The sequence below is a fragment of the Prosopis cineraria genome, unplaced genomic scaffold (genome assembly GCF_029017545.1).
Source record: "Prosopis cineraria cultivar Desert tree isolate PC_DT_omini unplaced genomic scaffold, ASM2901754v1 PC8, whole genome shotgun sequence".
NCBI classification, from domain to species: Eukaryota; Viridiplantae; Streptophyta; class Magnoliopsida; order Fabales; family Fabaceae; genus Prosopis; species Prosopis cineraria.
The window spans coordinates 15,678,687-15,703,148 of record NW_026555339.1 but is presented as its reverse complement, the minus strand read 5'-3'; the positions used below and the strand labels follow the sequence as shown (position 1 = coordinate 15,703,148).

The following is a 24,462-nucleotide window of genomic DNA, read 5'->3' as shown; positions in this document are numbered from 1 at the left end:
AGCGTTCATTGATGTTTAAGATTTTTCCGTAAATGTGACGCGTGAAATTGCACCAAATTTTAAAATTTGAATCATCCTAATTCATCCATTCAAACTAAATAACACGTACGCAAGAAAAAAGGAAAACTTTCTTTGACATTAAAGTATACACCATAAATGCTTAACAATCTATCAATTTACTCTATTTTATGTTTAATATGGACACAACCCACAAAAAATGAAAATAAAACTTATTTACACTACTCCGACTTCAACTTACTTAGCTTGAATTATCTCAAAGTTACAAAAATAACTCTACTATATAAGAATGTCAAGTTGAAATATTAATCAATTGTGGATTAGTGTGTCTCTCACTCTCACTAACTCACGCTTGCATGTGTTGTGATTATATATTATTTGATTTAAATTGAACAATTTTGAGATTCATGCAAAATAAAGCTAGTGAATGACATTTTATGATGTGCATAGATGAATTATATGGTCATCCTATAGAATTTTCAATAATGGTTCTGTATTAACAAATTTTATTGAGAATATGTGTCCTTGTAATATGGAGGATAAGATTTGATGGATGAACAAATGCAACCACTTTTTTAAAATTAACATCGCTTCTAAAATAAGGATTTCAATCCTGAAGTTGAGATCTGTGTATTTACGTGAAGGTTTCTTTTTTTTTTTTAAATTTTTTCCTATTTTATTATTTTTATAAATATAAAATTTTCTCTTTCTTTCTTAAAAAAAACTTTACAGAAATTTAGACTTCTCAACTTTAAAAGATTTAAATCCCTAATATAATTGTCAACAAAGCATTGAATGTCTGATGCTCTTAACTATAATTAATAATGATAATTCTAGATTTTGAGTAATCTCATTATTAACGTGGTAATTTGATTTTTTTACACGTTCCTTATTTCATTTGCAAAATAAATATGATATATCTTACATATATAACCCATGTATATAATAAAAAATAAGGCATTGGAGAGATTATTTTGAGGTATTAACTAATTATTCCCGACTTTATTAAATCATATAATAAATCTTCTTCCAATTAAAAATCAATTGAGGAGAAAATAGTAGAAAATCATTAAAAGATTTTGGACATGTACCAATAAGGCTATTGGAGATGCCATTACAACAACAACAACAACAACAACAACAAGTCTTTATCCCACTAGGTGGGGTCAGCTACATGGATTGCAAGACGCCATTGTGCTCTATCATTTATCAAGCTTTTAGGAATATTATTAATTAAGAGATCACGTTCAACAACTTCCAAGAGTGTTCTCTTAGGCCTTCCTCTACCTCTCTTAATCGGACTCAAAGTTATATGTTCCACTCTTCTCACTGGTGCCTCCCTTGGTCTTCTTTGTACATGCCCAAACCGTCTCAACTGATTTTCTACCATTTTTTCCTCAATAGGTGCCACCCTCACTTTTTCGCGTATGTGCTTATTTCGAATTTTATCTTTACATGTATGTCCACACATCCATCGTAACATTCTCATCTCTGCTACTCCAACTTTATGCTCTTGCTGTCCCGTTAGAGCCCAGCATTCACTACTATATAACATTGCCGGTCTGATAGCAGTGCGATAAAACTTTCCTTTAAGTTTATTAGGCACCTTGCGGTCATAAATAACTCCTTTAGCTTTTCTCCAATTAAACCACCCAGCTTGAATTCTATGTGAAATATCTCCACTGATTTCGCCATCATTTTGAATAATGGCTCCCAAATATCTAAACTTTTCCACTTGAGGTATAATTTGATTTCCCAATTTCACTTCCAAATTATTTTCGAATAGTCCTTTACTAAATTTACAATATAAATATTCCGTCTTACTTCTACTCAGACGAAAACCTTTCGACTCCAATGTCCTCCTCCATAGCTCAAGTTTGCAATTAACCTCTTCTCTTGTCTCTGCTATAAGAACTATATCATCCGCGAAGAGCATACATCTCGGGATTTCCTCTTGAATATGTTCTGTCAAAACATTTAAAATCAAGTTGAACAAATAAGGACTCAGAGATGATCCTTGATGTAGTTCAATCTTTATAGGAAAATCCTTTGTTTGACCACTAGGCGTTCTTATACTAGTTTTTACCCCCTCATACATATCTTGTATGGCTTTAATATAAGCAATCCGTACTCCCTTTTTTTCCAACGCTTTCCAAAGCACTTCTCTTGGTATACGGTCATAAGCTTTTTCCAAATCAATAAAAACCATGTGTAGATCTTTATCTTTACAACGATACTTTTCCATTAATCTCGTTAGTAGATAAATCGCTTCTATAGTTGATCTACCTGGCATAAAACCAAATTGATTTTCAGAAATACTTGTCTCCAATCTCAACCTGTGCTCAATTACTTTCTCCCACAATTTCATTGTGTGGCTCATGAGTTTAATCCCTCTATAGTTAGTACAATTCTGAATATCTCCTTTATTTTTATAAATAGGAATTAATATACTTCTCCTCCACTCATCAGGCATTTTCTTGGACCGTAAAATCACATTAAATAACTTAGTTAACCATCTTACCCCTTCTTCACCTAACACATTTCCACGCTTCGATAGATATACAATCAGGTCCGTTGGCTCTACTATTTGCCATTTTCTTAAGAGCTTCCTTTACCTCCTTATCACGTATTATTCGATAGAATGACAAATTTTGTTTTCCTTCACCAGTTACTAAATCCTCCAAGTTACTAGATGAATCCTCTCTATCATTGAAAAGTTTAGAAAAATAAGTCTCCCATCTATTTTTAATTTCATCATCTGTAACTAAAATTCTTCCCTCTTCATCCTTAATACACCTTACCTGTTCTAGATCTCTTGATTTTCTTTCCCTACTCTTGGCAATCTTATAAATATTTTGCTCTCCTTCCTTCATCTCAAGGTTCTTATAAAATTCTTCAAAAGCTTTAGAACGAGCTTCACCCACAGCTCTCTTAGTTTCCTTCTTAGCTATACAGTACCTCTCCCAATTTTCCTCATTGTTACACAAATGTATGGCTTTAAAACAGTTCTTCTTATCCTTGATTTTGTCCTGTACACTATTATTCCACCACCAAGACTCCTTATCTCTCGGACCAGAACCTTTCGATTCTCCCAAAACTACTTTTGCAACCTCCCATATCTTTTTAGCCATATCCTCCCATATGATGTTAGCACTTCCCTGAGAATTCCAAATTCCTTTATCTAAAAGATTTCGCTTGAAAATATCTTGCTTCTCACCTTTTAATTGCCACCACCTAATCCTTGGTGTTACTACTTGTCGATGTTTTTGGATTTTACTCATAATACACACATCAAGGACTAGGACCCTATGTTGTGTTGTTACAGCATCTCCGGGGATCACCTTACAATTTTTACAAAGTTTTCTATCTGTGTTCCTAACCAAAAGAAAATCAATCTGTGACCTTGAGGCTCCACTTTTGTAAGTGATGAGATGCTCATCTCTCTTCTTGAAACAAGTATTGGCAATTTTAAAATCATACACCAATGAGAAATCAAGAAGAGTTTGTCCTTTATTGTTTAGCTCTCCAAAACCAAAACCACCATGTACCCTCGCATACTGACCAGCTTCCCTCCCAACATGCCCATTAAAGTCTCCTCCAATAAAAATCTTTTCACTCTGTGGTATGTGTTGAATCAACCCCTCCAGATCCTCCCAAAATAATTCCTTAAGACTGGCTTTTGTCCCGACTTGCGGCACATAAGCGCTAACAATATTAACAGTCTCACGTCCAATTATCATTTTTAAAGAAATAATTATGTCTCCAATTCTGCTAACTTCTACAACGTTCTTCTTCCACTCTTTATCTATAATGATGCCTACTCCATTGTGTGCACTTACTTTTCCTGTATACCAAAGTTTGAAACCTTGAATATCCTTAGCTTCTTCTCCACACCATTTTGTTTCTTGCAAGCAAAGGATATTGATTTTTCTTTGAATCATAACCCCTACAACCTCTACAGATTTACAATTTAATGTCCCAACATTCCAAGTACCAAATCTAATTTTGCTCTTATGGACTAACTTCTTTAGCCGCGTGCGTCCAGAATGACGTGGTAGCCCTTGCTTATTTAACACTACATCCGGGCGCCGATGCAGCGGCTCTAACTCACTTATCACTGTACTCGAGCCATGCAGCGCGTTACTTACGGGCAACGACCTAGCATTAACATTATAACGTCTATTGTCCATGTTCATGATAGATTCAACAAATTTTTACATTGACTGTTGATGGCCTAACACAACCCTCCTCCTTTACCCGGGCTTGGGACCGGCTATAAACATAGGCGGAGTTGCTATTGGAGATGCCATTAATGAGAGTAAAACTTATATATAGTCTTGAGTCCTTTGAAGAAAGATTGATGAAGATCAAAGAGAACAATTGATTAAGTTTTTGAACGAGATCTTTTGTTTAATAATATATCCAAATACTTGGTTGTTAATATAGTACAATGATACTTCCCCTAAATAGGAGTTTTATTAGAGACAGAAAATTAACATTTAGATTAAAGTGCAAAAATATTCATAAATATATTAATATAAATATCAAAACCTTCTCATGATCAGTTATTAGACTTAGCTCATATCCGTCAATATGGGGCAGATACTAACAATTGGCTTACTTTAATTTCATTTTCAGTTGACTTGGTAAATATTATGTGCATGTAATTCATGTATTAAAAAAAATTGTTCCCTGTATCACGATGGGCTTGGAAATCACTCATTCAAAGTAAATAACACGGTATAAATATATATATATGAGATATCTAATTAAGCTGAGCAAATAATAATGTTGGTTAATCTAGTCAATACTTTTTCAAAAGACGTTCATCATCTGATTTTTTTAACAACTTAATCAACACGATCTGATTTTAACTCATATGTTACTGTTATTATATATGGATGAAATTAAAATATATTGACCTTTCTTCAGTTGTAGTAAAATTAATTATTATAGAAACTTCTGTTTTTAAAAACAACACACTCTTATGCGTTTTTTTTTTTGGGCCAAACTCTTATGCGTTTGAAGAAGGAAAAAAAAGCAAGTGTAGATGTATTTATATAACTAAATATTTGAAGATAAATTTGTTTTTTTTTTTCTGAAGAGCCGTCAATTCATACTATCACATAAATGACTGAAAAATAAAGAAAATAACAAAAGAAAGAATTAACGAAATTTGTCACCTCTTTCCTACTTGACTTCAAAGTCTTCGCTATCATAACCCCCAAAATAAAAACAAAGAAAAGAAAAGTCTCCGCTATAATATGGACAAATATTAAACAAACCATTTTACAAGCTTTTGCTGTCCACATATTGTGGATAAATTTTACAATTTCAAAATCATTTTAACGCAGATGCCTACAAAATAGATAGCTTCTATTTTTTCACTTGACTTGGACAGAAAAACCCAAAGTAAAATTGTCTTTTGCATTAAAACTTCATCCACTCGAAGTAAATAACGCGTACAGAAGAAGAAAGAAAAAATTCTCTTTCGCATTAAAATTTTGACACAAACCAAAAAAACTGAAAATGAAACTTAATTACATTACGCCGACTTCAGCTTACTTAGCTTGAATTATCTCCAAGTAAGACTACTATATATGAGTGTCCAGTTAAAACAATAATCAATTGTGGATTAGTGAGCGTGTATCACTCCCACTGATCACTCCCTCATGCGTGGATGCATTGTGATTATGTTATTTGATGTAATTAATTGAACAACTTTGAGAATCATGCAAAATAAAGTTAGTGAATGGCATATTATGATATGTATAGATGAATTATTGTGCCGTGAATAAAGGTTTGTAGAGTCATCCAATAAATAATTTTCAAACCAGGTCCACATATTGACAAATTTTATTGACCACATGTGTCCATGTAATATGGAGGATAAGGTTTGATGGATGAAGAAATGAAAACACACCTTTTTTGTTAATATATATTTAAATTAACATCACATCTAGAATGATTATCGGCAAAGCATTGAATGTCTGATGCCCTTAACTATAATTAATAATAATAATTCTAGAATTTGAATAATCTCATTCAATTGGTAAGTTGATCGTTAATTTTTATAAAATTTAAAAAGATGGTAAGAAACAATCGGAAAACATGTAAAAATGGTTCTAATGCTTGGGGACCGACCACCATATATATGTACTGGAATTTTTTTTTTACTCTGCACACGCGCCTACACACACTGAGTACAACATCAAATAATAAATATGCTATATCCTACAAAATCCATGTGTCGAATAAAAAGAAAAAGAAACTACTCAATCCATTCTTAAATATATGCTACTAGAGGGATGATTTATTTGGTCCAGATCAACTAATTATAAGCCATTGGAGAGGTTATTTTGATGCATTAACTAATTATTTCCAACTTCATTAAACCTAATTAAAAATCTTCTCTCAATTATGAATCAATTGGGGAGAAAATGATAAAAAATTATTTTAGGCAGTTTGAACATGAACAAAAAATTATTTTAGGACGTGTTGAGTTTTTTTGAAGGGATAGAGAAAGATCATGGAGGGAAACATTTAACTTTTTGAACTAGATCTTTTAGTTAATAACATACCTAAAGATTTGGTTGCCAATAGAATACAATAATATTGTGCAATTCATATAGCTGATCCTACCTAATGAAATATAAGGCTTCTTGTTTTTGAATATATTTTTAAAATTAATTTGCATTGCTCAGACTTCGTCTTACTCGAATTATCTCCAAGTAGCTCCACTTATATCACTACGAGTGTTAAGTTAAAATATTAATCAATTGAGGATGTGCGCATCTCACTCTCACTCGCGTGCGCACATATTGTAATTATATTAATCGATATAATTTTGACAATTTTGAGATTCATACAAAATAAAGTTAGTGAATGACTTTGCCTTCGATACCACAATGGAGATAATTTCTCTAGTCGATGGAATCTACTTCTTCTACTATATAAAAAAAAAAGTTAGTAAATGACATTTTATGATGTGTATAGATGAATTGATGTGCCCTGAATAAAGCTTTGTATAATCATCCTATATAGAATTTTCAAAACAGGTCCCATATTAACAAATTTTATTACTATGACTGTTAAGTTAAAATATTAATCAATTATGTGGATTAGTTAAATCCCTTGACTTATACAACCTCATGCCCATAATAAGGTCTTGTTGGTTCCCACATAGAAACAAAAGCTGTTACCAAAGTCGTTCTGGAAAACTAAACAAACCGGAACATATCTGAGATGTCTGTAACCTTTTTTTCTGCAACACTAGAGAAAAGAGAAAATATCATGTTTTTATTAATAACAATTATATTGATAAAATAACTTATTCTTACACCCTTTATTTCACTAATTTATATGTTTTTCAAAATAATGATTCAAATTTCATTTTTTTTTTGTTTTGAAAACTTGTTCTAAGAAAATATTTTATAGAATCATTTTTAAGAACATAAAAACAGAAAACAGAATAAAATAAGCCTGTAAAAACCGTGATGTTTGACTTGGATCAACAGATGCAAGTCTTAGATTAGAAGACTTTTCCTTATAAACAAGGGTATTTGTTAAAAGATACTCCTTATCATATTTTTTGTATCAACGATTTGGTTATCTCTTATATTATTGACTTGCTGTTATTACATATGAATGATCTATATAAATATATATTGACCTATTTTCAATTTTACTAAAATTAATTATAATAGAATGAAGAGAAATATTTAGGTAGACAAACTACACCATGTTATTTATGGTCTATCTAATAAAAACATGACATTTAGATGGCATTAAATATAAATTAATTATGATATTAATGATAATAGAGAGAGAAAAAACAAGAAATCAAATGCGCATATAAAAATAAAATCAATTTAAAAAATATCACACAATATTTTATCTAAACTACTTGATACATTTTAATTGAATAGACCACAAATGACATGGTGCGTCTGATCTACCTAAGTATTTCTCTAGAATTAAACTTCTCTTTTTTTTTTTTTAATGCGCGCTTGTGTGTTTGAAGAACAAAGAAAAGCAAGGATGGAAGTATTTATATAACGAATTAAATATTTGAAGTCTTCGCTATAATAATGGACCAATGTCAAACAAATCTTCACTTTGCAGGGTTCACATACTGTGGATCAATTTTGAAATTTGAAAATCATTTTAATGCAAGTGCTTGCAAAATGGATGGCTTCTTTTTCTTTCTCACTTGACTTGGAAAATTTTAGTGAGTAATGTTAATTGATGTTTTAAGATTTTTGATGGATGTGAAATTGCCCCAAATGCATTGAATTTTGAATCATTCTAATCCACTCACATTCAAAGTAAACAACACGTCATATAAAAAGAAAATAAAAACTTTTCTTTAACATTTGAATATACCCCATAACTGCTAAACACTATATCTATCAATATTTTATCTTTAAAATATGGACACAAACCACAAAATCTGAAAATTAAAATTATTTTTATTACTCAGTCCTTTGCTTACTTGAATTATTTCCAAGTAACTCCACTTATATTACTATGAGAGTTAAAATATTAATCAATTGTGAATGTGTGCGTATCTCACTCTCCCTCACTCGCGTGCACGCATTGTGATTATATTATTGGATATAAATTTAACAATTGTGAGATTCATGCAAAATAAAGTTAGTGAATGACTTTGCGCTCAATATCTCAGCTAAACAAAGAATTATTGCGTCTTATTATTTTCCGTCTTTTGAATTTCTGAAATCTCAACTAAACTAAAATGTCTAAAAACTTTTTTTCTTTTAAATTTCTTAATAAATGTTCTTTCAAAGGACGAATAGCAAAAAATAGTTGTGTCTATTACAAATTAAACGGCGTATCCTCAACCTATAAGATTGACTATTGTACAAAAATGGTTCTGTCCTTTTTTTTTTTAAATGACTACTCTGTTTATATGTGGATGAGATTGGGAGCCATCTGGAATTTGCATTTGAATTATTTCTTGACTTGTTTAAAATAAATGAATACTCCAAATTTGATTAATCAGCGTTAGTTGATTAAGAAATTAAAGAAGCTGTTTCTCTTTACAATGCTCAAGTAGACAATGCTCCTACAGTAAAGCTTGTGAAAATCTCAATATTTAGCTATGAACAAGCATGGCACAGGCATTGAAATTGTCATGATCTTGAAGGGAACATATGGTTTTGTATCTTTTTGGCATTGAAATATGTAAATACTAAACTTGGATGTCTGTTCTAAATTCTCATCTTAAATTCCAGTTTATTTAATCATAACACATGTAAGTATCATTGATATCACGACACCTTTTTTGTGAACCTACCACAAATGGAAAATTAATCTATCTTCGGGTAGCAGGAATGGATGATGGATTAAATGTCAAGGAGAGGATTTGCTATGTGAGTCAGGATATATCTAGTATTGTACTTGATCATCTATGTCTCAGGTTATCATAACAATGGATGGTCCATTTCCTTATGTTGTCATCCAGTAACTAACATTAATGCATGCACATGGTTAGTAATTGTAGCCTTTGTTCTTGGACTATTTGTTACTTGCATATAGACATGGTTCCAAAACTGAGGAGGATTTAATAGCTGGAACCACAGGGTACATTGTATATTTAATCTATCATCACTATGAAAATTAAGGTACTTTTATTGTTGGGAAATTTATTTTATGTTCTTTGCTTAAGTTAACTAAGTATTTTAACCAAAATCTTTATATGTGAAATCTCATTGTATGTGGTCTCTTTTTAAATGTGCTCTTACTGAAGCCCCTTCCTTTGATTTTGTAAAGTGATTTAAATGTGTAACATTCCTATGTTTGCTTATCCAGTCATTTTGTTTGATTTCTGCTGTCAATCTCAGTATTCTAAACTTCTTGTGCGTTTCCATGTTCTTTCTTCCTTGTTGCAACTGTAGTTGAATTCCATGATGGACATGAGAAGTGAAGTGCAAGTTCGCGCGAGCAGTGGCCTTCTTGCAATATTAGAGAGTGAGAGAGGATTGTAGACACTCTTGAACAAAAGGAATCTGGTAATGGATCAGTCACAATACATTCTGTACTTCTTGAATAAGGTTTGTTACTGTTTTTGAATGCAAATTTAGATTATGCCAATGTCGTAGCATGCATAACTAACCATTTGTACTCCATGCAGTGTGTGACACCACCTGGTATAATCTCTCGCTATACTTTTGTTAGCTTCAGATTCATGGGAATGAGGTTAAACTTCAATATTATTTTCCTAATATAAAATCCCTCTGCAGATCCACCGAATTTTCAATTAACCATTAAATGCAAATTTTCTTCAATGGAAAATGTATATCTTTCTTTGTTTGCTCAGAAGAACTGGTTGCTTCTTTACGCGAAACCCTGAAATCTGTGAAGGACATTCCTTACTTGCTGAAGTTAACAGATTAATTCAACTCCTTTTTTCTTTTCTCTCACTAGTCGGACTAAATTTCTTATAGGATTATTTGTGAAGTTCTCTTAGTTTCGGTAATGTTCAAGAGTCCCAAGACCCTCAGGTAATTGAAAAAAATCATGATGTGCACAACACTAACTATATATGTTTGCTAATTACATGGGTCGAAATTCTGCATTAATCATTGAAGTAGAGTGATTTTCATTATGCTATGCTGGGTTCCTAAAAGTGTAAACTACTGTTATTTGAAGATAGGCCAACATGATTCGGTACAACGAAAAAATTATGAGATGACAATTGTTTACTGAAATTTGCTTTCAATGCTTCTCTGTTCTGCATTCCCTGCATACTGATATTTTTAGATATGTAATTTCAATACTGAAGAAATTTGATTCATTTTAATAGTATATTTCTCCTCTGACTGTCTTGCTGGTACTCGGTTCCTATTTTTAGGTGTAAGATTAAAATATTGCAATAAGGACTCAATGGACACTAATTACTTTTTTATTTATTTTCTTCTTTTTTACTGTTTCACTTCTACTCGCAACTTATCACAGTCCCTGTCATTCAACTTTTGTCCCAAAATGTAGTTTATGCTAGTTAGAATACCGGACTATTTACTTTCTCTTCTAAGCATTTTTAAATTAATCTTGATAATAATTCCCCTCAAAATAGTGTTTTTTCAATTCATTTAGAACACTGAAAACTTATAATTATATTGTTCCTTTCTTAGAAGTTTTGAACAGAGGACAATTCATCTTGAGAGGGGAACCCAAATGTAATAACCTGGAAAATAATTATGAAGATGAAATGGCATTAAGGTAAAATTTATTGTATTTTATTATTGTTGAAAAAATATTTAACAAGGTGTGTTGGTGGGCCTTGGCTCTCCTTCAATTGGCCGTTAAGGAGGGATTTTATTTCTGTAACTTATGATTAAAATTACCATTTTGTTCCTCTGGTTATGTAGGAAATATAGATCTCACGCGTGTCATTTTTCTCCACATTACTTCTTCGATTTCTCCAGAACCACCGAGAGTGAGAGAGAGCTCTGATTGTCTCGCCGCCCTCTGTCATTTCCTTCACCCTTCTACATCGTCGCGGCGTCGCCCGTGAGGGCTTCAACTCTGCCGTGAGTTCGCTGTCGTTACTCATTTTCTGCTTCCTTGATGTTGTTTAGCTCAAGCCTTCTCCTGTCGATTCACTCCTCCGTCTTCTTCGTTTTCCTTCTCTGCATTTGCCATAGCAGACGTTGGTGCTTGTAAAGGCTTCGACCGTCACTGTTGAGCTTTCTCCTTCCCTATTCGGCCAGTGGGGTTCTCTGTTCTTTTCGAGCAACAGAAAGATTCAGGTGCATTGCCGTTCTGGTATGGCTGTGGAAGCATTAAGATTCATCTTGCGTTCCCCTATTTTACATCGTGGAATGCTGACCATTGCGGGTCATTGTAAGCTCATCCGATCACCATTCTTCTCCATCGCCAGCTGTGGGTTCTTCAATTTTGGGCTGTGGCAATCATTCTTTGCTGCAGAAGGTGTGACGCTGTGCTGGTGTGGCTGTGGAGGTCGCATCAAACTCTTTCCTCCCTTATTTCACCGTCGACTCTCCCTCTCCATTTCTTCCGTTCATCTGCGCATGCGTTCGAGGAAGCAGGAGCTGTTCATTTCCCTCTATTCTTTGTTCATCCTCCCCTGTTTCTCGCTGCAAACATCTTCGCTCCTCTCTCCCTCATGTTGTTGCAGATTCTTCTTCCTTCCTCCTCCTTGTTCGTTCGCCTGGGATCATCTCCTTCTCTGCTCGGTCATACTGGTTCCAGGTGAGGAGCTTCGAATTTTCTTTTTGCTAGCTCTGTGTGTGTGCTGTAATGGCTGAAACTATGGAATTTTCTTGTTCTGCGTTGCTCTGTGTGTTGGAGTATGAATAGAAAACTGATTTAATTAAAATTTGTAGTGTAAAAGGAAAAAAAAACAAAAGAAGAAGAAGAAGAAGAAGATAGGTGTCAGTTTGAAATTTGAACTTGATGTAATTATTGATGTTGATACATTATTGGGCAATTGATTGGAGTTAAGAAGCTCCATTAAAAGAATCAGGAATTGATGCTTGGTAGGTATTTATTGAAAGGTCTAAGAGGGGATCTTCTTACCATTTAACAATTTAGTTTTGGTCAAAGTCATATGAGAAAACTTTGTAATAAATAATGATGCTTAGGAAATTTTAAATTATTTGGATCAATTATATTGTCATTGTTAGAAGGAAGTTTAACGAAATTGTAAGGAGTCTAATAAATTGCTGTTGTATGAGGGGATTGGAAGAGAAGTTGGTACCATAGCTTAAATAATAGTGCTTGTAAAGCATTTGGTGAAATGCTTATTGGAAGAATCTTACATATAATGGCAATATATATATATATATATAAATATATATATATCAATGATAGTTATTTTGTTGTTAGCCAAATATTATAAAAGACTTTTTATAATAGAAGTTGAGGTAAAACTAAAGATTTTTAAAATAGGCATCTTGCTTGATAATTCGTGGGCAAATTTGCTATTGATATGTAAGTCTTTGGAATTTATATGGAATTATTGGTGCAAAAAAAAAAATTGTTGGAGTTAAAATTTATCTGTCTTTATTTTTTTTATTAAATTGATTTATAGATTTTGGGTTCTAAAGTGTATATAAGAAAATGATTATAGTATTATTTTGGCATTAGGAGATTAAAGGCCAAGTATCATTGCTAGAAGATTAAATTGGAAGCAAATTATATTTTAAAACTCTTCAGGTAAGTGGATAGCGTCCCAACTGATTTGTTTAATCAAAATTTTTTTTACTAGAATATTATGTTTTTCTGAAAATCATTTTAATAGCATTAATATGATTATTGGATATTTTTTTATTAACATTACTTTATTTTGAGAAATTAGCTTTATCAAATTTGAAATGTTATTTGATCAATTAAATTAAGTTTGAATTTTAATTATGAGATTTTTATTTTATCAAATATTGGATTGATACAGAGAATGATTCATGCGAGTTCGACTTTGAAATTTTTGATTATTCAATAAATCCAAGCATGAGCATTGGATATGAAATTTGATTCTGGCAAGTTTTAATGTTTAAAAGTATTCATGCGAGTTTGATTTTGAGAATGAGAACTGTATCTTGAAAGTGATGATTTTCTCGCATGTTTGAAAATGGTTTTAAAAATAGACTTTATATAGAACACTGGTTGCTAACGGCAGTTCCGTTAGCCCTTGGAGCGCCATGGTACACCTAGCTAACAGGGTATGTATAGGAGGTGCTAGCCCCGTGCGTTGGCCAACGCACGTGGAACGGAGGGATGGTTATTCATGAGCATCACACTCACGTTTGTTTCGTGGCCTCAGCTGCATTCGATTACATACTCTCGTGGACTGTGTGTCCATGTTTGTTTCATGGCTTTGGCTGCGTTTGGTTACTTATCCTCGTGGATTGTGTGTCCACGTTTGTCTTTGTGGCAAGAGCCGCGTTTGGTTATTTATCCTCGTGGACTTTGTGTCCACGTTTGTTAATTGTTCTGATAAGTCCCTGAAATATGAATTTGATTATTTGATGATTTTACATTCCATTGGTTTTTAATTAATAAATTATTTATAATTATTTATTTTATTTATTTACTTTCTTGCAATCAAGTGATACTAATATTTGATATGATATTTTAATAGTTCAAGATTTTATTTAAACCTTATAAAATTCTTTTATTTTTGAAGAATACTAAATTTTTATGAAAATCGTTACCTCTTTGAATTGCATAATTGTTTCAAACTTTCCTTTTATTCATGTTCAATTATTTATTATTGGGACGTTATTCACTGAAAAAGATATTTTGGTCTCAGATGGTATAGTTGAACTCATGACTCGAAATATCCACTAAGGAGTTTTATTGCTGAATTGAAGTAGAAGAATTATTTTAGTCAACTCCTAATTTGATGAAAAAATTTGAACTTTATAACTACGTTGGCATTGGCCTTAGATGCTCCACGTAGACTACAGGTAAGATCCTCATATTTCTTTTAAAAATTGAATATTTAATTTAATATTGTAACAATTTCTAATTATTCTATTAGTATATTTAACGTATTAATTCCAGAATTTTTTTGATCACGGCTTAAGGGATATAAGTTTTGTGCCCATATCCCGTGCCAATCACATCGGATTTTTGGGGGTGTGACACCAAACGTCATCATTTTTCTGCTTAACCCGTATTATGTTTTTCTCGCGTCAATGTTATCAATAATATGCCCGCTTAAAATGTAGTTTATAGATGTTAAAATATGGAACTATCCAGTTGCCTATTTCAAGTATGTTTTTAACAAATCTTGACAATAATTCCTCCCATAAAAGGTTGTCTTTTTCTATTAACTGACAAGTTTGAAAACTGATTATTGTATTGTTCCTTTTGTATGGGACAATCAAATTTGAGACTACAGAAGTCATGTGTCATTGTTTTCAATTGATTCTGCTTTTATTGCATCAATCTTCTTGTAAAAAAGATGCATGCTTTAAGATGTCTGATTTCATCACTACTAATAGTCAATGTAATTGACAGACTTTATTCAAGTCGGGTATAACTTGGTTTGATTGAATCCTAGCCTCCTTAAGTGGTGATGTGTTTTGCAGGTAATCGGTGTTATTGATGTAAACAGAACAAAAGAAAAGGGTGTGCCTCGATGGTTAAAGAGGGTTTCTGTGATGAGGTTAAACCTAATTTTCATGTTTTTTATTTCCACCTTAACATGCCGATAAAATGAAATTATACAATATGCTCTTAGCATTGAACTTTGACATCAATATCTTTCTTCATATACGGGGCTTCTTGAATGAGATTGTAACAAATAATTTAGTCCGTGGATTTTCAGGTTCAATCTACGCATATTTCATAAATGCTCCTTCTTTCATGAGGTTAAACTGTGGACAATCTTGTTATTGAGTAGTCGGATGAGCTCAAGCAAGTACACAAGGAATTGCCAGGATTCCTTGAAGAGGTGACTTCTATACAAAATTTAATTCTATGGAAAAAAAATTAAATTTATTTTAATCATGCTAGATATTTTGTAGGTTTCGTTGCTAGAACTTGCTGAACTTCCTAATCTGTGCAAGGACAGGCTTGTTGCTCGTATTGTATATATGCAACAAGTAGGTAGTTCTGACTCTTCTGAAGTGTATTTGCGTGAAAAAGATTAATAAGTGATGAATTTTCATTGCCCTTCTAATATTAAAAAAGTGTGCTTCTTCTACTAACAGACTTCCTTGAGTGTTAGCCTTCCTCTTTAAGACATGTTTAGAAGGTTATTGTTCTACTATGCGTTGAGCACACTAAAATTTTTGTTGGATTTTCATGTCACATGCTAAAGCATGTCCATGTAATTGCTAAAACTAATCAGCGGAAGGCTATGGAAGATTCATAAGGTTGGTGACTTTAGAAGGGTAGCAAAATGATACTGTAGAAAGACAGGAAGAGAGAAATAAAGGAGAAAATAAAGCATAGGGGAATAGGAAAGAGAGATAAGAGAAGAGAGAGAAAGGAAAACAGAGAGTGGAGAGAAACTGGACCATATTATTGACAAATGCCTCTGCAACCTGCTGAACACGAAGCACCATGGATACATCTCTAAACATTTGTTGAAAGATTCACTTTGCCCATCTAGCTGACGATGGTAAAAGCTGAGCTCAATTTCAGATGGCTACCTTGCAACTTTAACAGTTGCTGCCAAAATTGAGTAAAATTAGAGTTAGAAATAAGGGTCGGGCTTGGAGGGTCGGACTTGTAAGCCTTGTTTAAATAAAAATTCGGGCTTTAAAATTTTTTTTTCAAAAGAACCGGGCTTGAGGCCCTGACCCTAATAAGCCTTGTGAAAAAGGGTTCGGTCCCAAGCGGCCCTTCAAACCCTGATAAGCCTGGTTATTTTTTTTTATACACACACACACATACATATATTTAATTGATAATGACACAATTTGGTTAATATTTATTGTAGGTGATCAAGAAGAAGTTATAAAAGTAATTGATATTGAATTTCCACCTCCATCTTCAAGAAGTGCACTTAGGGATCTAGTGTTTTATTTGTAGATGATAAGGATAAAGAGGATTTGAGTTTTGATTGATGAATGTGTGTTATTTAGATTTCTAAATATATTGTTTAATTTTTAAAATATTGTGTGAATTTTAATTTTTTTAATTTTAAAATATTTTAATTAATTTATAATGTTTAATTTTATTTTAATTTTTTTTTGAACAGGGCCTTTGGGCTCGGCCTTGAGCCCTTTACATAAGGGCTAGGCCTCAAAAAAGAGACTAAAAATGGATAATCGGGCTTAAGGGTGTCATGTCCCAAAATATAGAAGTGACTGGTATGGGATATGTACCTAAAAACCCATCCCTTAAGTCTAATTCAAGAAATATTTCATTTTAAAAATGCATTTCATTTAAATAAAGCTTTAATATATTTACTATTCTTATTTTTATATAAATAAAAGATTTCTAAACTTTTTGTAGGAATTTTGGCAAAACCTTCTCTCTCAATAAAGCCTCCTAAATATAAATCTACAACCATTTTACAAAAGCAATAGCAACAATAAGGGACTCTGTAGCCATCAGTAGATAACAAAAAAAATAATTAATAAGGATGATGACCCTAACTATAGCTTATGTAGAGCATCTGACATAATAGTTTGTAAAATAATACATGGATTTAAGTTTACATTAAAAGATGTTTAATCTACAATTCTTCACTTCCACTGAATACCACAACCCCTTAATAGTCAATGGAAGGTACAATATCAGCTAACATATCTAAGACCAAATAATAATGTTCAATGAATAGTTACATAAATTAAAGAGAAAATAATTCAATATAAACGAATTTGTAAGCTCAGAGTAAAAGTTTTATATAATTTCAATATCAAGAAACTTTAAATTTATAACGATGAAGTAGCTTAATATTTGATCTTGACAAATCAAAATAATTAAATAAATACATAAATGAAAATAATAACATTTGCTAATTAAAAACTATTAGAGTGTGAAATCATCAATTAATTAAAAATCCATAGTTTTGGAGATTTATCAGAACAATTCACAAACGTGGACACACAGTCCACAAAGATAAATAATTGAATGCAGCTTATGACACAAAGACAAACATAGACAAACAGTTCACGATGGTAAGTAATCAAACGCAGCTTGAGCTACGAAACAAATGTAAACACGCAGTCCACGAGAGTAATGCTAACCAAATGTGGCTCGGAGCCACGAAAACAAACGCGAGTACGAGACCCACGAATAACAAACATAAAAATAGAGCTCACGAAAATCAAACTAGCTAGTCATTGACCATGGCGCGCCAAGGACTAACGAAACTGCCGTTAGCAACCAATGTTCTGTATAAAATTCCCTTCAGATTCATTTTCAAACATTCGAAAAAATCATCATTATAAAAATACAGTTCCCATTCTCAAAGTCAAACTCGCATGAATAACTTTGAACATTAAAAACTTGCCAAAAATAAAGTTTCATAACTAAAGTTCAAGCTTGATATTTATTGACTAACCCAAAAATAACCAGAGTTGATAAAAATAATCTCATCAATTTTGAAAAGTATCTTTCATGAGGAAAAACACGTGCACATACCATAATTCAAATATCATTCAATATCTCTTTATAATTTCCCAAGACGAAAATAATTTAATTAACAAAATATTAAATACGTAATATAATTGTTATTGGACCATCTATAAAAAAAAATACCTTGCCAAAAAGAATTTTATTGATAAATCAGTTGGGACGCTATCTAGTTACTTATAGTATTCTCAAGATTAGCAATTCACTTATTCCAACTTCAACCAACTCCTTTTTCCCCTAAACATCTTATCCAATATACAAGGATGATTTAATGGCCTTACTCTTATTAGCAACATAATAATCAATTAGGCTTCAAATCATCATAAGAAACCCCGGGGGAGGGGGTATGTGAAATTTTCTTCAACTATCATATAAATGACCCGTAAATAAAGAAACTAATTGCTGAAAAAAATTTAATGAAACTTGGTGGCTCTTTCTTGACTATAAACTCTTCTTTATAATATAGACAAATATTAAGCAAATAATCACAACTAGTACAGAGACTTTTATTTGTGATGTGATGCACATTAAATTGTATTAAAGGAACCTCATATAAAAAAAAAGTGAACGCATCATTTCCTACAAATAATTAGGACAATTTTTTAAAAAAATAAGGAAGACTAAAAAGACTAGTCCCTACGAATTAAAAAATATTGAAATGATCCCAAGGGCATAAAAAAAAATTGTCATGTACTTTTTAATAAATTTAATATGGAAGAATGAGCCCACTTATAGCAAGGAAACAAAAGTCCTTTTATTAAATCTTTTCTCCGCTATTTTATAATTTTATAATAATAAATTTTTTTATTATTATCTGTGTGAAATATGTCAGAATTGACCTTTTAGACAGTGAATGATGTGCAAGAAGGTGTATGATGAAATTTCAAAATAGTGTCCCATATTATTAATAAGAGTTATTATTATATATGAAGAAATTTTAAAATATAATGATGCGATGTTAACATAATCTGTCATCTTAAGAATTGGTGCATGAAGCCTCTACATATTTATCAAATTTGAGTCAATCAGTTTTCTAAATGCTAATGTTACATGAACACTGTGATTATTGATTATTATATCAACTACTTATTTTGAGTTCAATTTGTGAATATGAATGTGTATTAACTTATTTAAATTTATATATTAGGTCTTTGGTTTCTTATATAATATTTTAATATTGAGATAAAAATGTAATAATTTCATAACGATTAGCTTGATCACGATCAAACTTACAAATTATGACTATTGCCGTGAGAAATTCAATAACTGTTGAGATTGAGGCTCCATGAAGGAGGGGGAGATTGCACCTAACTCATTGAAGAATTTATGTCCTCAAAATTTAAAACTCCTTCAAATTGTCTCCATCATAATTTCGTTAAATTGATCATTCTCATAGAATTTAGAGTAAAATACAAAGATCTTCATTTCGTTTTGCCAAAATTACAAAGAAAAAAAAGTCGATCAGTCATTGACCTTTTAGGATATGTCACACACGTATAGAAGAATTAAGGTGCCGTGAATAATGGTTTGCAGAGTCATTTTATAAAGAATTTTCAAAATGGGTCCCATATTAATAAATTTTATTGACCATATGTGAATAAAATTTGATGGGAATCAAATGCAAGGGCTTTTCTTTTCTTTTTCTTTTTGGGATACAAATTCAAGGACTTTCTGTTCATAATTTAAATTAGCATCAAATTTCAAATCTGAAATAATTATATATGAACAAAGTAATGAATGTCTGACGGCCTGGTGCTAAAAATTAATAATAATTAACTATCATTATTAGTAATTAATCTGAAATTTGAGTAATCACATGCAATTGGTAATTTGAATTATTTTTTTTTGCTTTTGTAAATTTAAAAATTTCGTAAGAAAGATTTGGAAAATATGTAAGATACGTTATGATGTTTGAAGTCAGACCAACTTATGTAATAATAAGATTGTTTTATAAAAACAATGTAATAATAAGATTGAATGAGAATCTTCTTAATTATTTTTATTTTTCCGATGGTCTGCAAGTTTAAATGAAATAATAAAGAAACTAACCAATGTTGCTCATACTTCAAAACACGGGGAAAAAAAATGATAGTGATAACAAATCACTTAAATTACATAAAAAAAGTTCAGGCTATACATTTAAAAGAAAACATAATACACTGATCTTATTGTCAGTACAATACTTAATTGACATGATACAACAAGCCAAACAAAGAACCAAAAAAAAAAAAAAAGACAACGAAACCACAAGAACATCCAAATCCCCAATCTCTAGCTGCCTCATTCTTCTTCAATTTGCATGAGCCCTCCTTGTCCTTTTTGCTTGTTTCATAGGTTGACCTCCAAAAAATTTAACAAGCCAACGAGGTTTCCCAATTGAGAACACAACATATCCCATAAGGATTCCAAATATCATTCCACATCCATATCCCAAGGCTACTGGTTTCCAATCAAATCCAAACTTCTCATTAGATTCAAAAGTTGATGAAGATCCATCCTTAATATTGCAAGTTTTTGACAATGGAACACCACACAATCCTACATTTCCCTCATATGAATCACTTTGGAATGTATCAAATTGTTTACCTCTTGGTATGTTCCCCTCAAGCTGATTTTGTGAAAGGTTCAAAACAGCAAGAAAGTTGAGATTTGTCAATTCTTGAGGAATCTCACCCACAATCTTGTTACATGATAGATCTAACCATTCTAGACTTGTCAAATTCCCCATTGATTTTGGAATAGAACTAGTGATTTTATTGTGGGAGAGGTTTAGCCCTATTAGTGCATGTAGCTCTCCAATGGCATTTGGAATCTCCCCTATAAATCTATTATTTGACAAGTCAATGGTGGTAAATATTGTCAAAATCCTTTCCAACTCCATGGTGTAACCTTTCCATGTGATCATCACTGAATCCTTATATGCAGAATAATTTTTATTTCCCATATATTGCGCACCAACTTCAATAATATCTATTTTCATCATTCCTTTAAGCTCCTTGATGTATGTTGTTGGCAAAGATCCACTAAAGTGGTTGTTGGAAATGTCAAAAATCCTTAACTTAGGAAATGGATGCTTGGTATTGGAACTAAGAATGGCCCCGTAAAACTTATTCTCTCTTAAAACAAGCACTTGCAACTCCGGTAAAGCATCAAGCCAACAAGGAAATGTATCCTCAATCTGATTTTGTCCAACATCAAAAATTTCTAACTGAGTACAATGACCTAAAGACATAGGCAACGATCCCTTGAGTTGGTTGTTGTTGAAATGCAGAGTTTGTAAGACATTACTCCTTGAAAAATTGTTCGGTAAAGTTCCAGAAAAATTATTCATCTGTAGATCTAGAACAGAGAGATTTGAGAGGGCAATAAGGCATTGTGGAATAGGGCCTGACAAGTTGTTGTGAGACAAGTTGAGTATCTTAAGTGAGCTTGCATTGCAAAATAGAAAGGAAATATCTCCCTTAAATTTATTGTTTGAGACTGCAAAAAATTCAGCTCCAAAGAATGGAATTGGGAGGTTTCCTTCTAATTTGTTGAAGCTAAGATCAAGAAATGTGACACTTGTATTTGAAAGGGATGAAGGCACCTGACCACTAAAATTATTGTTATTTAGTTCCAAATATTGCAATTCACTAAGCTTTCCAAGCACATCTGGTATTCCGCCACTAAAATTATTCATTGAAAGATCTAAGGAGTAGAGACATTCAAGGTTTCCAAGTGGTGATGGGAATTGACCACTAAAACTATTATTGGAAAGATATAAGGAAGTGAGATTTACAAGTTTTGAAAGAAATGCGATCCCGTCACTCAATTTGTTTGAGGAAAGGTCCAAAACTAATAATTTACTGAGCTTTCCAAACACATCCGGTATTCCACCACTAAAATTATTCATTGAAAGATCTAAAACATGGAGATATTCAAGGTATCCAAGTGATGATGGGAGTTGACCACTAAAACTATTATTGGAAAGATATAAGGAAGTGAGATTTGCAAGTGTTGAAAGAAAGGCGACCCCATCGCTCAATTTGTTTGAGGAAAGGTCTAAACTAATGAGTTGTGTTAGATTCTTGAAACTTGGAGGAATAGGACGTTCAAATTGGCAATTTCTCAGCTCTAAAACTTCAAGAAACTTCAAATGGCCTAAGGAATCTGTTAGTTCTCCTGAGAAAGGTATGCCACTGAGTTGCAAGTAAATTAGAGGAGAGCTCCAATTGAGTTTTGGAAGTTGAACCTTAACATTTGTATTCCCGCTCATATCTAGATACTTAAGATTTTCAAAATACAAAATGCTATTCGTGATATTACCTTGCAAAGAAGTTTTACTAAGAGAAAGATCAATCAAAGATGATGACAAATTCATGAGCTGAGAAAGAGACTTTGGTGTAACAGAGGACATGTTCACATGACTTAACCTTAGTACCCTTAAATTGGTTTTGTTTAGAATCAGCTTTTCCCAAGTAGATGGTTCAAGTCTAAGTGATGAACTCTCCTTCGTACCAAAATTCCAAGACAAGTCAAGTGACTCTAATTTAGACATCTGTGAGATTTCAGACGGGATTTCACCAACAAAATTATTGCCTCTAAGGCTTAAGAAAGTGAGATGTTGTAGGTTTGAAAGGAATGAGATGTCACCACTAAACTTGTTGGAAGAAATGTCCAAATAAGTTAGTTGGGTGAGATTCCTGAACCCCAAAGGAACCCGCCCTTCAAATTGACACCCACTTAGATTCAAATGATTAAGATATTTCAACTGGCCAATGGAGTTAGACATTGTTCCTGAGAAAGATGTGTCACCAAGATCCAAAAGTGAAAGAGGAGAGCTCCAATTGGACTTTGGAAGTTGACCATTGAGATCTTGATTCAATGACAAGTCTAGTTGCTGAAGATTTTTTAGGCAGAGAACATAACTTATGAGATTCCCCTGCAACTGAGTATCTTGAAGTCTAAGGGAGACCAAAGATGATGACAAATTCATGAGTAAAGACAAGGAGCTTGGTGAAATAGAAGACATATTTACATAATCTAAAACAAGTTCTCGTAGATCAGTCATGTTTAGAATGAGCTTCTCCCATGTGGATGGTTCAAGTCTTAAATCATTCATTGACAAATCAAGAGAGACCAATTTAGAAAAATATGCAATTTTGGAAGGAGTTTCACCAGTAAAAGCAGAGGAGGTTAAATTGAGATATTTGAGAGTGGAAAGCTGGCCAAATTGAGATGATATCAAGGACCCACTAAAATCATTCCAAGCCAAGTTGAGTGATTGGAGATGAGAAAGTTGGAAGAGGCTGCTATTAGGATGGAGGTGACCTTGAAGCCAGCAACAACTAAGATCAAGGCCAATCACGTGGCCCGACATGGAGTCATACGTGATCCCATCCCACAAGCAGCAATTGGAATCACTTCCCCATGAAGCTGTCTTTGGGTAAGATGAGTTCTTAAACTGAACGGTATAGGAGTGATAATCAAAATACTCATCACACCATATTGAAGCAGAACGATTGAGAGAGTTAGAGTGTTTGAATTGGAGAAGGGCGGAGGAGTCATGAGAATTACAAAAAGGAGGGTTGAGAGAAGAAGAAAGGGAAGGAGAAAGAAAGAACAAGTAGAAACAGAGAATCATTGCAAATGCCATAACTGAAGAACGTAACGTAGGAAGTAAATGATTGAGTGAATTGGCATCCACAAGATGAAGCTTCATTTATAGGAGTCTTTTCCTTACCAAAGACCTGTGGAAAGCATGACTCTGACGGCGAATGTGTGCTTAATTTTTACCACAAATTATTTTTAAAAAAAAATGAAAACGTAAAAGGCGTGACTCTAACATGCCTTCTGTTGATGTATTTAATTAATTTAGCTATAACAACTCTCATATACACAAAATTGAATAACATTAATTTTAATGTTAAGCCAATATGTCGCAATAAATTGATTTGACTTAGAATTCACATTCCAGGTTCATAACAAAACATACAGAAATTATGACATCTCTGTGGCACAAGGAGAACTAATTTTTTAATTAAAATTTTGATTTATTATGTTTCTTAATTTAGTTAACTCCTTGCCAATTCATCTTTTATATATGTTAATCCTAAAGGCTAAAAATTGATAATGAATTATTAAATGTCACAAAAAACAAAGATACTCTTGAAGTTCACAAAAAAAAAATTAATACTTTTAGTCAAAATAAAAAAAATTGATTTAATGCATTGTTTACATTTTTATTAATTTTGTAAGATTCTATATATGTATAAAAAATATTTAGAAGACAACCTAATTATAGAAATTTTGAGTTATAAAAATTATGTAATTAATTCTAAAGTTATATAATCATTTAATAAAAATATAAAATTTTTTAATTTTTTT

General features: G+C 32.2%; 2 protein-coding genes across 2 annotated transcripts; one reads left to right on the top strand and one right to left on the bottom strand.

Annotated features, from left to right (window-relative positions):
* Positions 1 to 9,371: 9,371 nt before the first annotated feature.
* On the top strand, positions 9,372 to 15,659 carry LOC129317379 (DNA mismatch repair protein MSH5-like). The gene is made up of 11 exons (XM_054961713.1): positions 9,372 to 9,457; positions 9,577 to 9,628; positions 9,936 to 10,008; positions 10,122 to 10,187; positions 10,358 to 10,421; positions 10,508 to 10,541; positions 11,688 to 11,986; positions 12,090 to 12,252; positions 15,096 to 15,164; positions 15,410 to 15,460; positions 15,534 to 15,659. Exons 1-11 carry the CDS (start codon positions 9,372 to 9,374, stop codon positions 15,657 to 15,659), a joined length of 1,083 nt encoding a protein of 360 aa, XP_054817688.1.
* A 4,522-nt stretch (positions 15,660 to 20,181) lies between these two features.
* On the bottom strand, positions 20,182 to 23,733 carry LOC129317767 (receptor-like protein 9DC3). Its single transcript, XM_054962138.1, has one exon. It carries the CDS (start codon positions 23,729 to 23,731, stop codon positions 20,387 to 20,389), a length of 3,345 nt encoding a protein of 1,114 aa, XP_054818113.1. The 5' UTR covers positions 23,732 to 23,733; the 3' UTR covers positions 20,182 to 20,386.
* Positions 23,734 to 24,462: the final 729 nt, after the last annotated feature.

Coding starts and splice junctions, on each gene's coding strand:
- LOC129317767 (XM_054962138.1), bottom strand. CDS start 23,731: ATGGCATTTGCAATGATTCTCTGTTTCTACTTGTTCTTTCTTTCTCCT.
- LOC129317379 (XM_054961713.1), top strand. CDS start 9,372: ATGGATGATGGATTAAATGTCAAGGAGAGGATTTGCTATGTGAGTCAG. Junction 10,542..11,687: donor AAGAGTCCCAAGACCCTCAG/GTAATTGAAAAA, acceptor TTGCCATAGCAG/ACGTTGGTGCTTGTAAAGGC. Junction 15,461..15,533: donor TGCCAGGATTCCTTGAAGAG/GTGACTTCTATA, acceptor GATATTTTGTAG/GTTTCGTTGCTAGAACTTGC.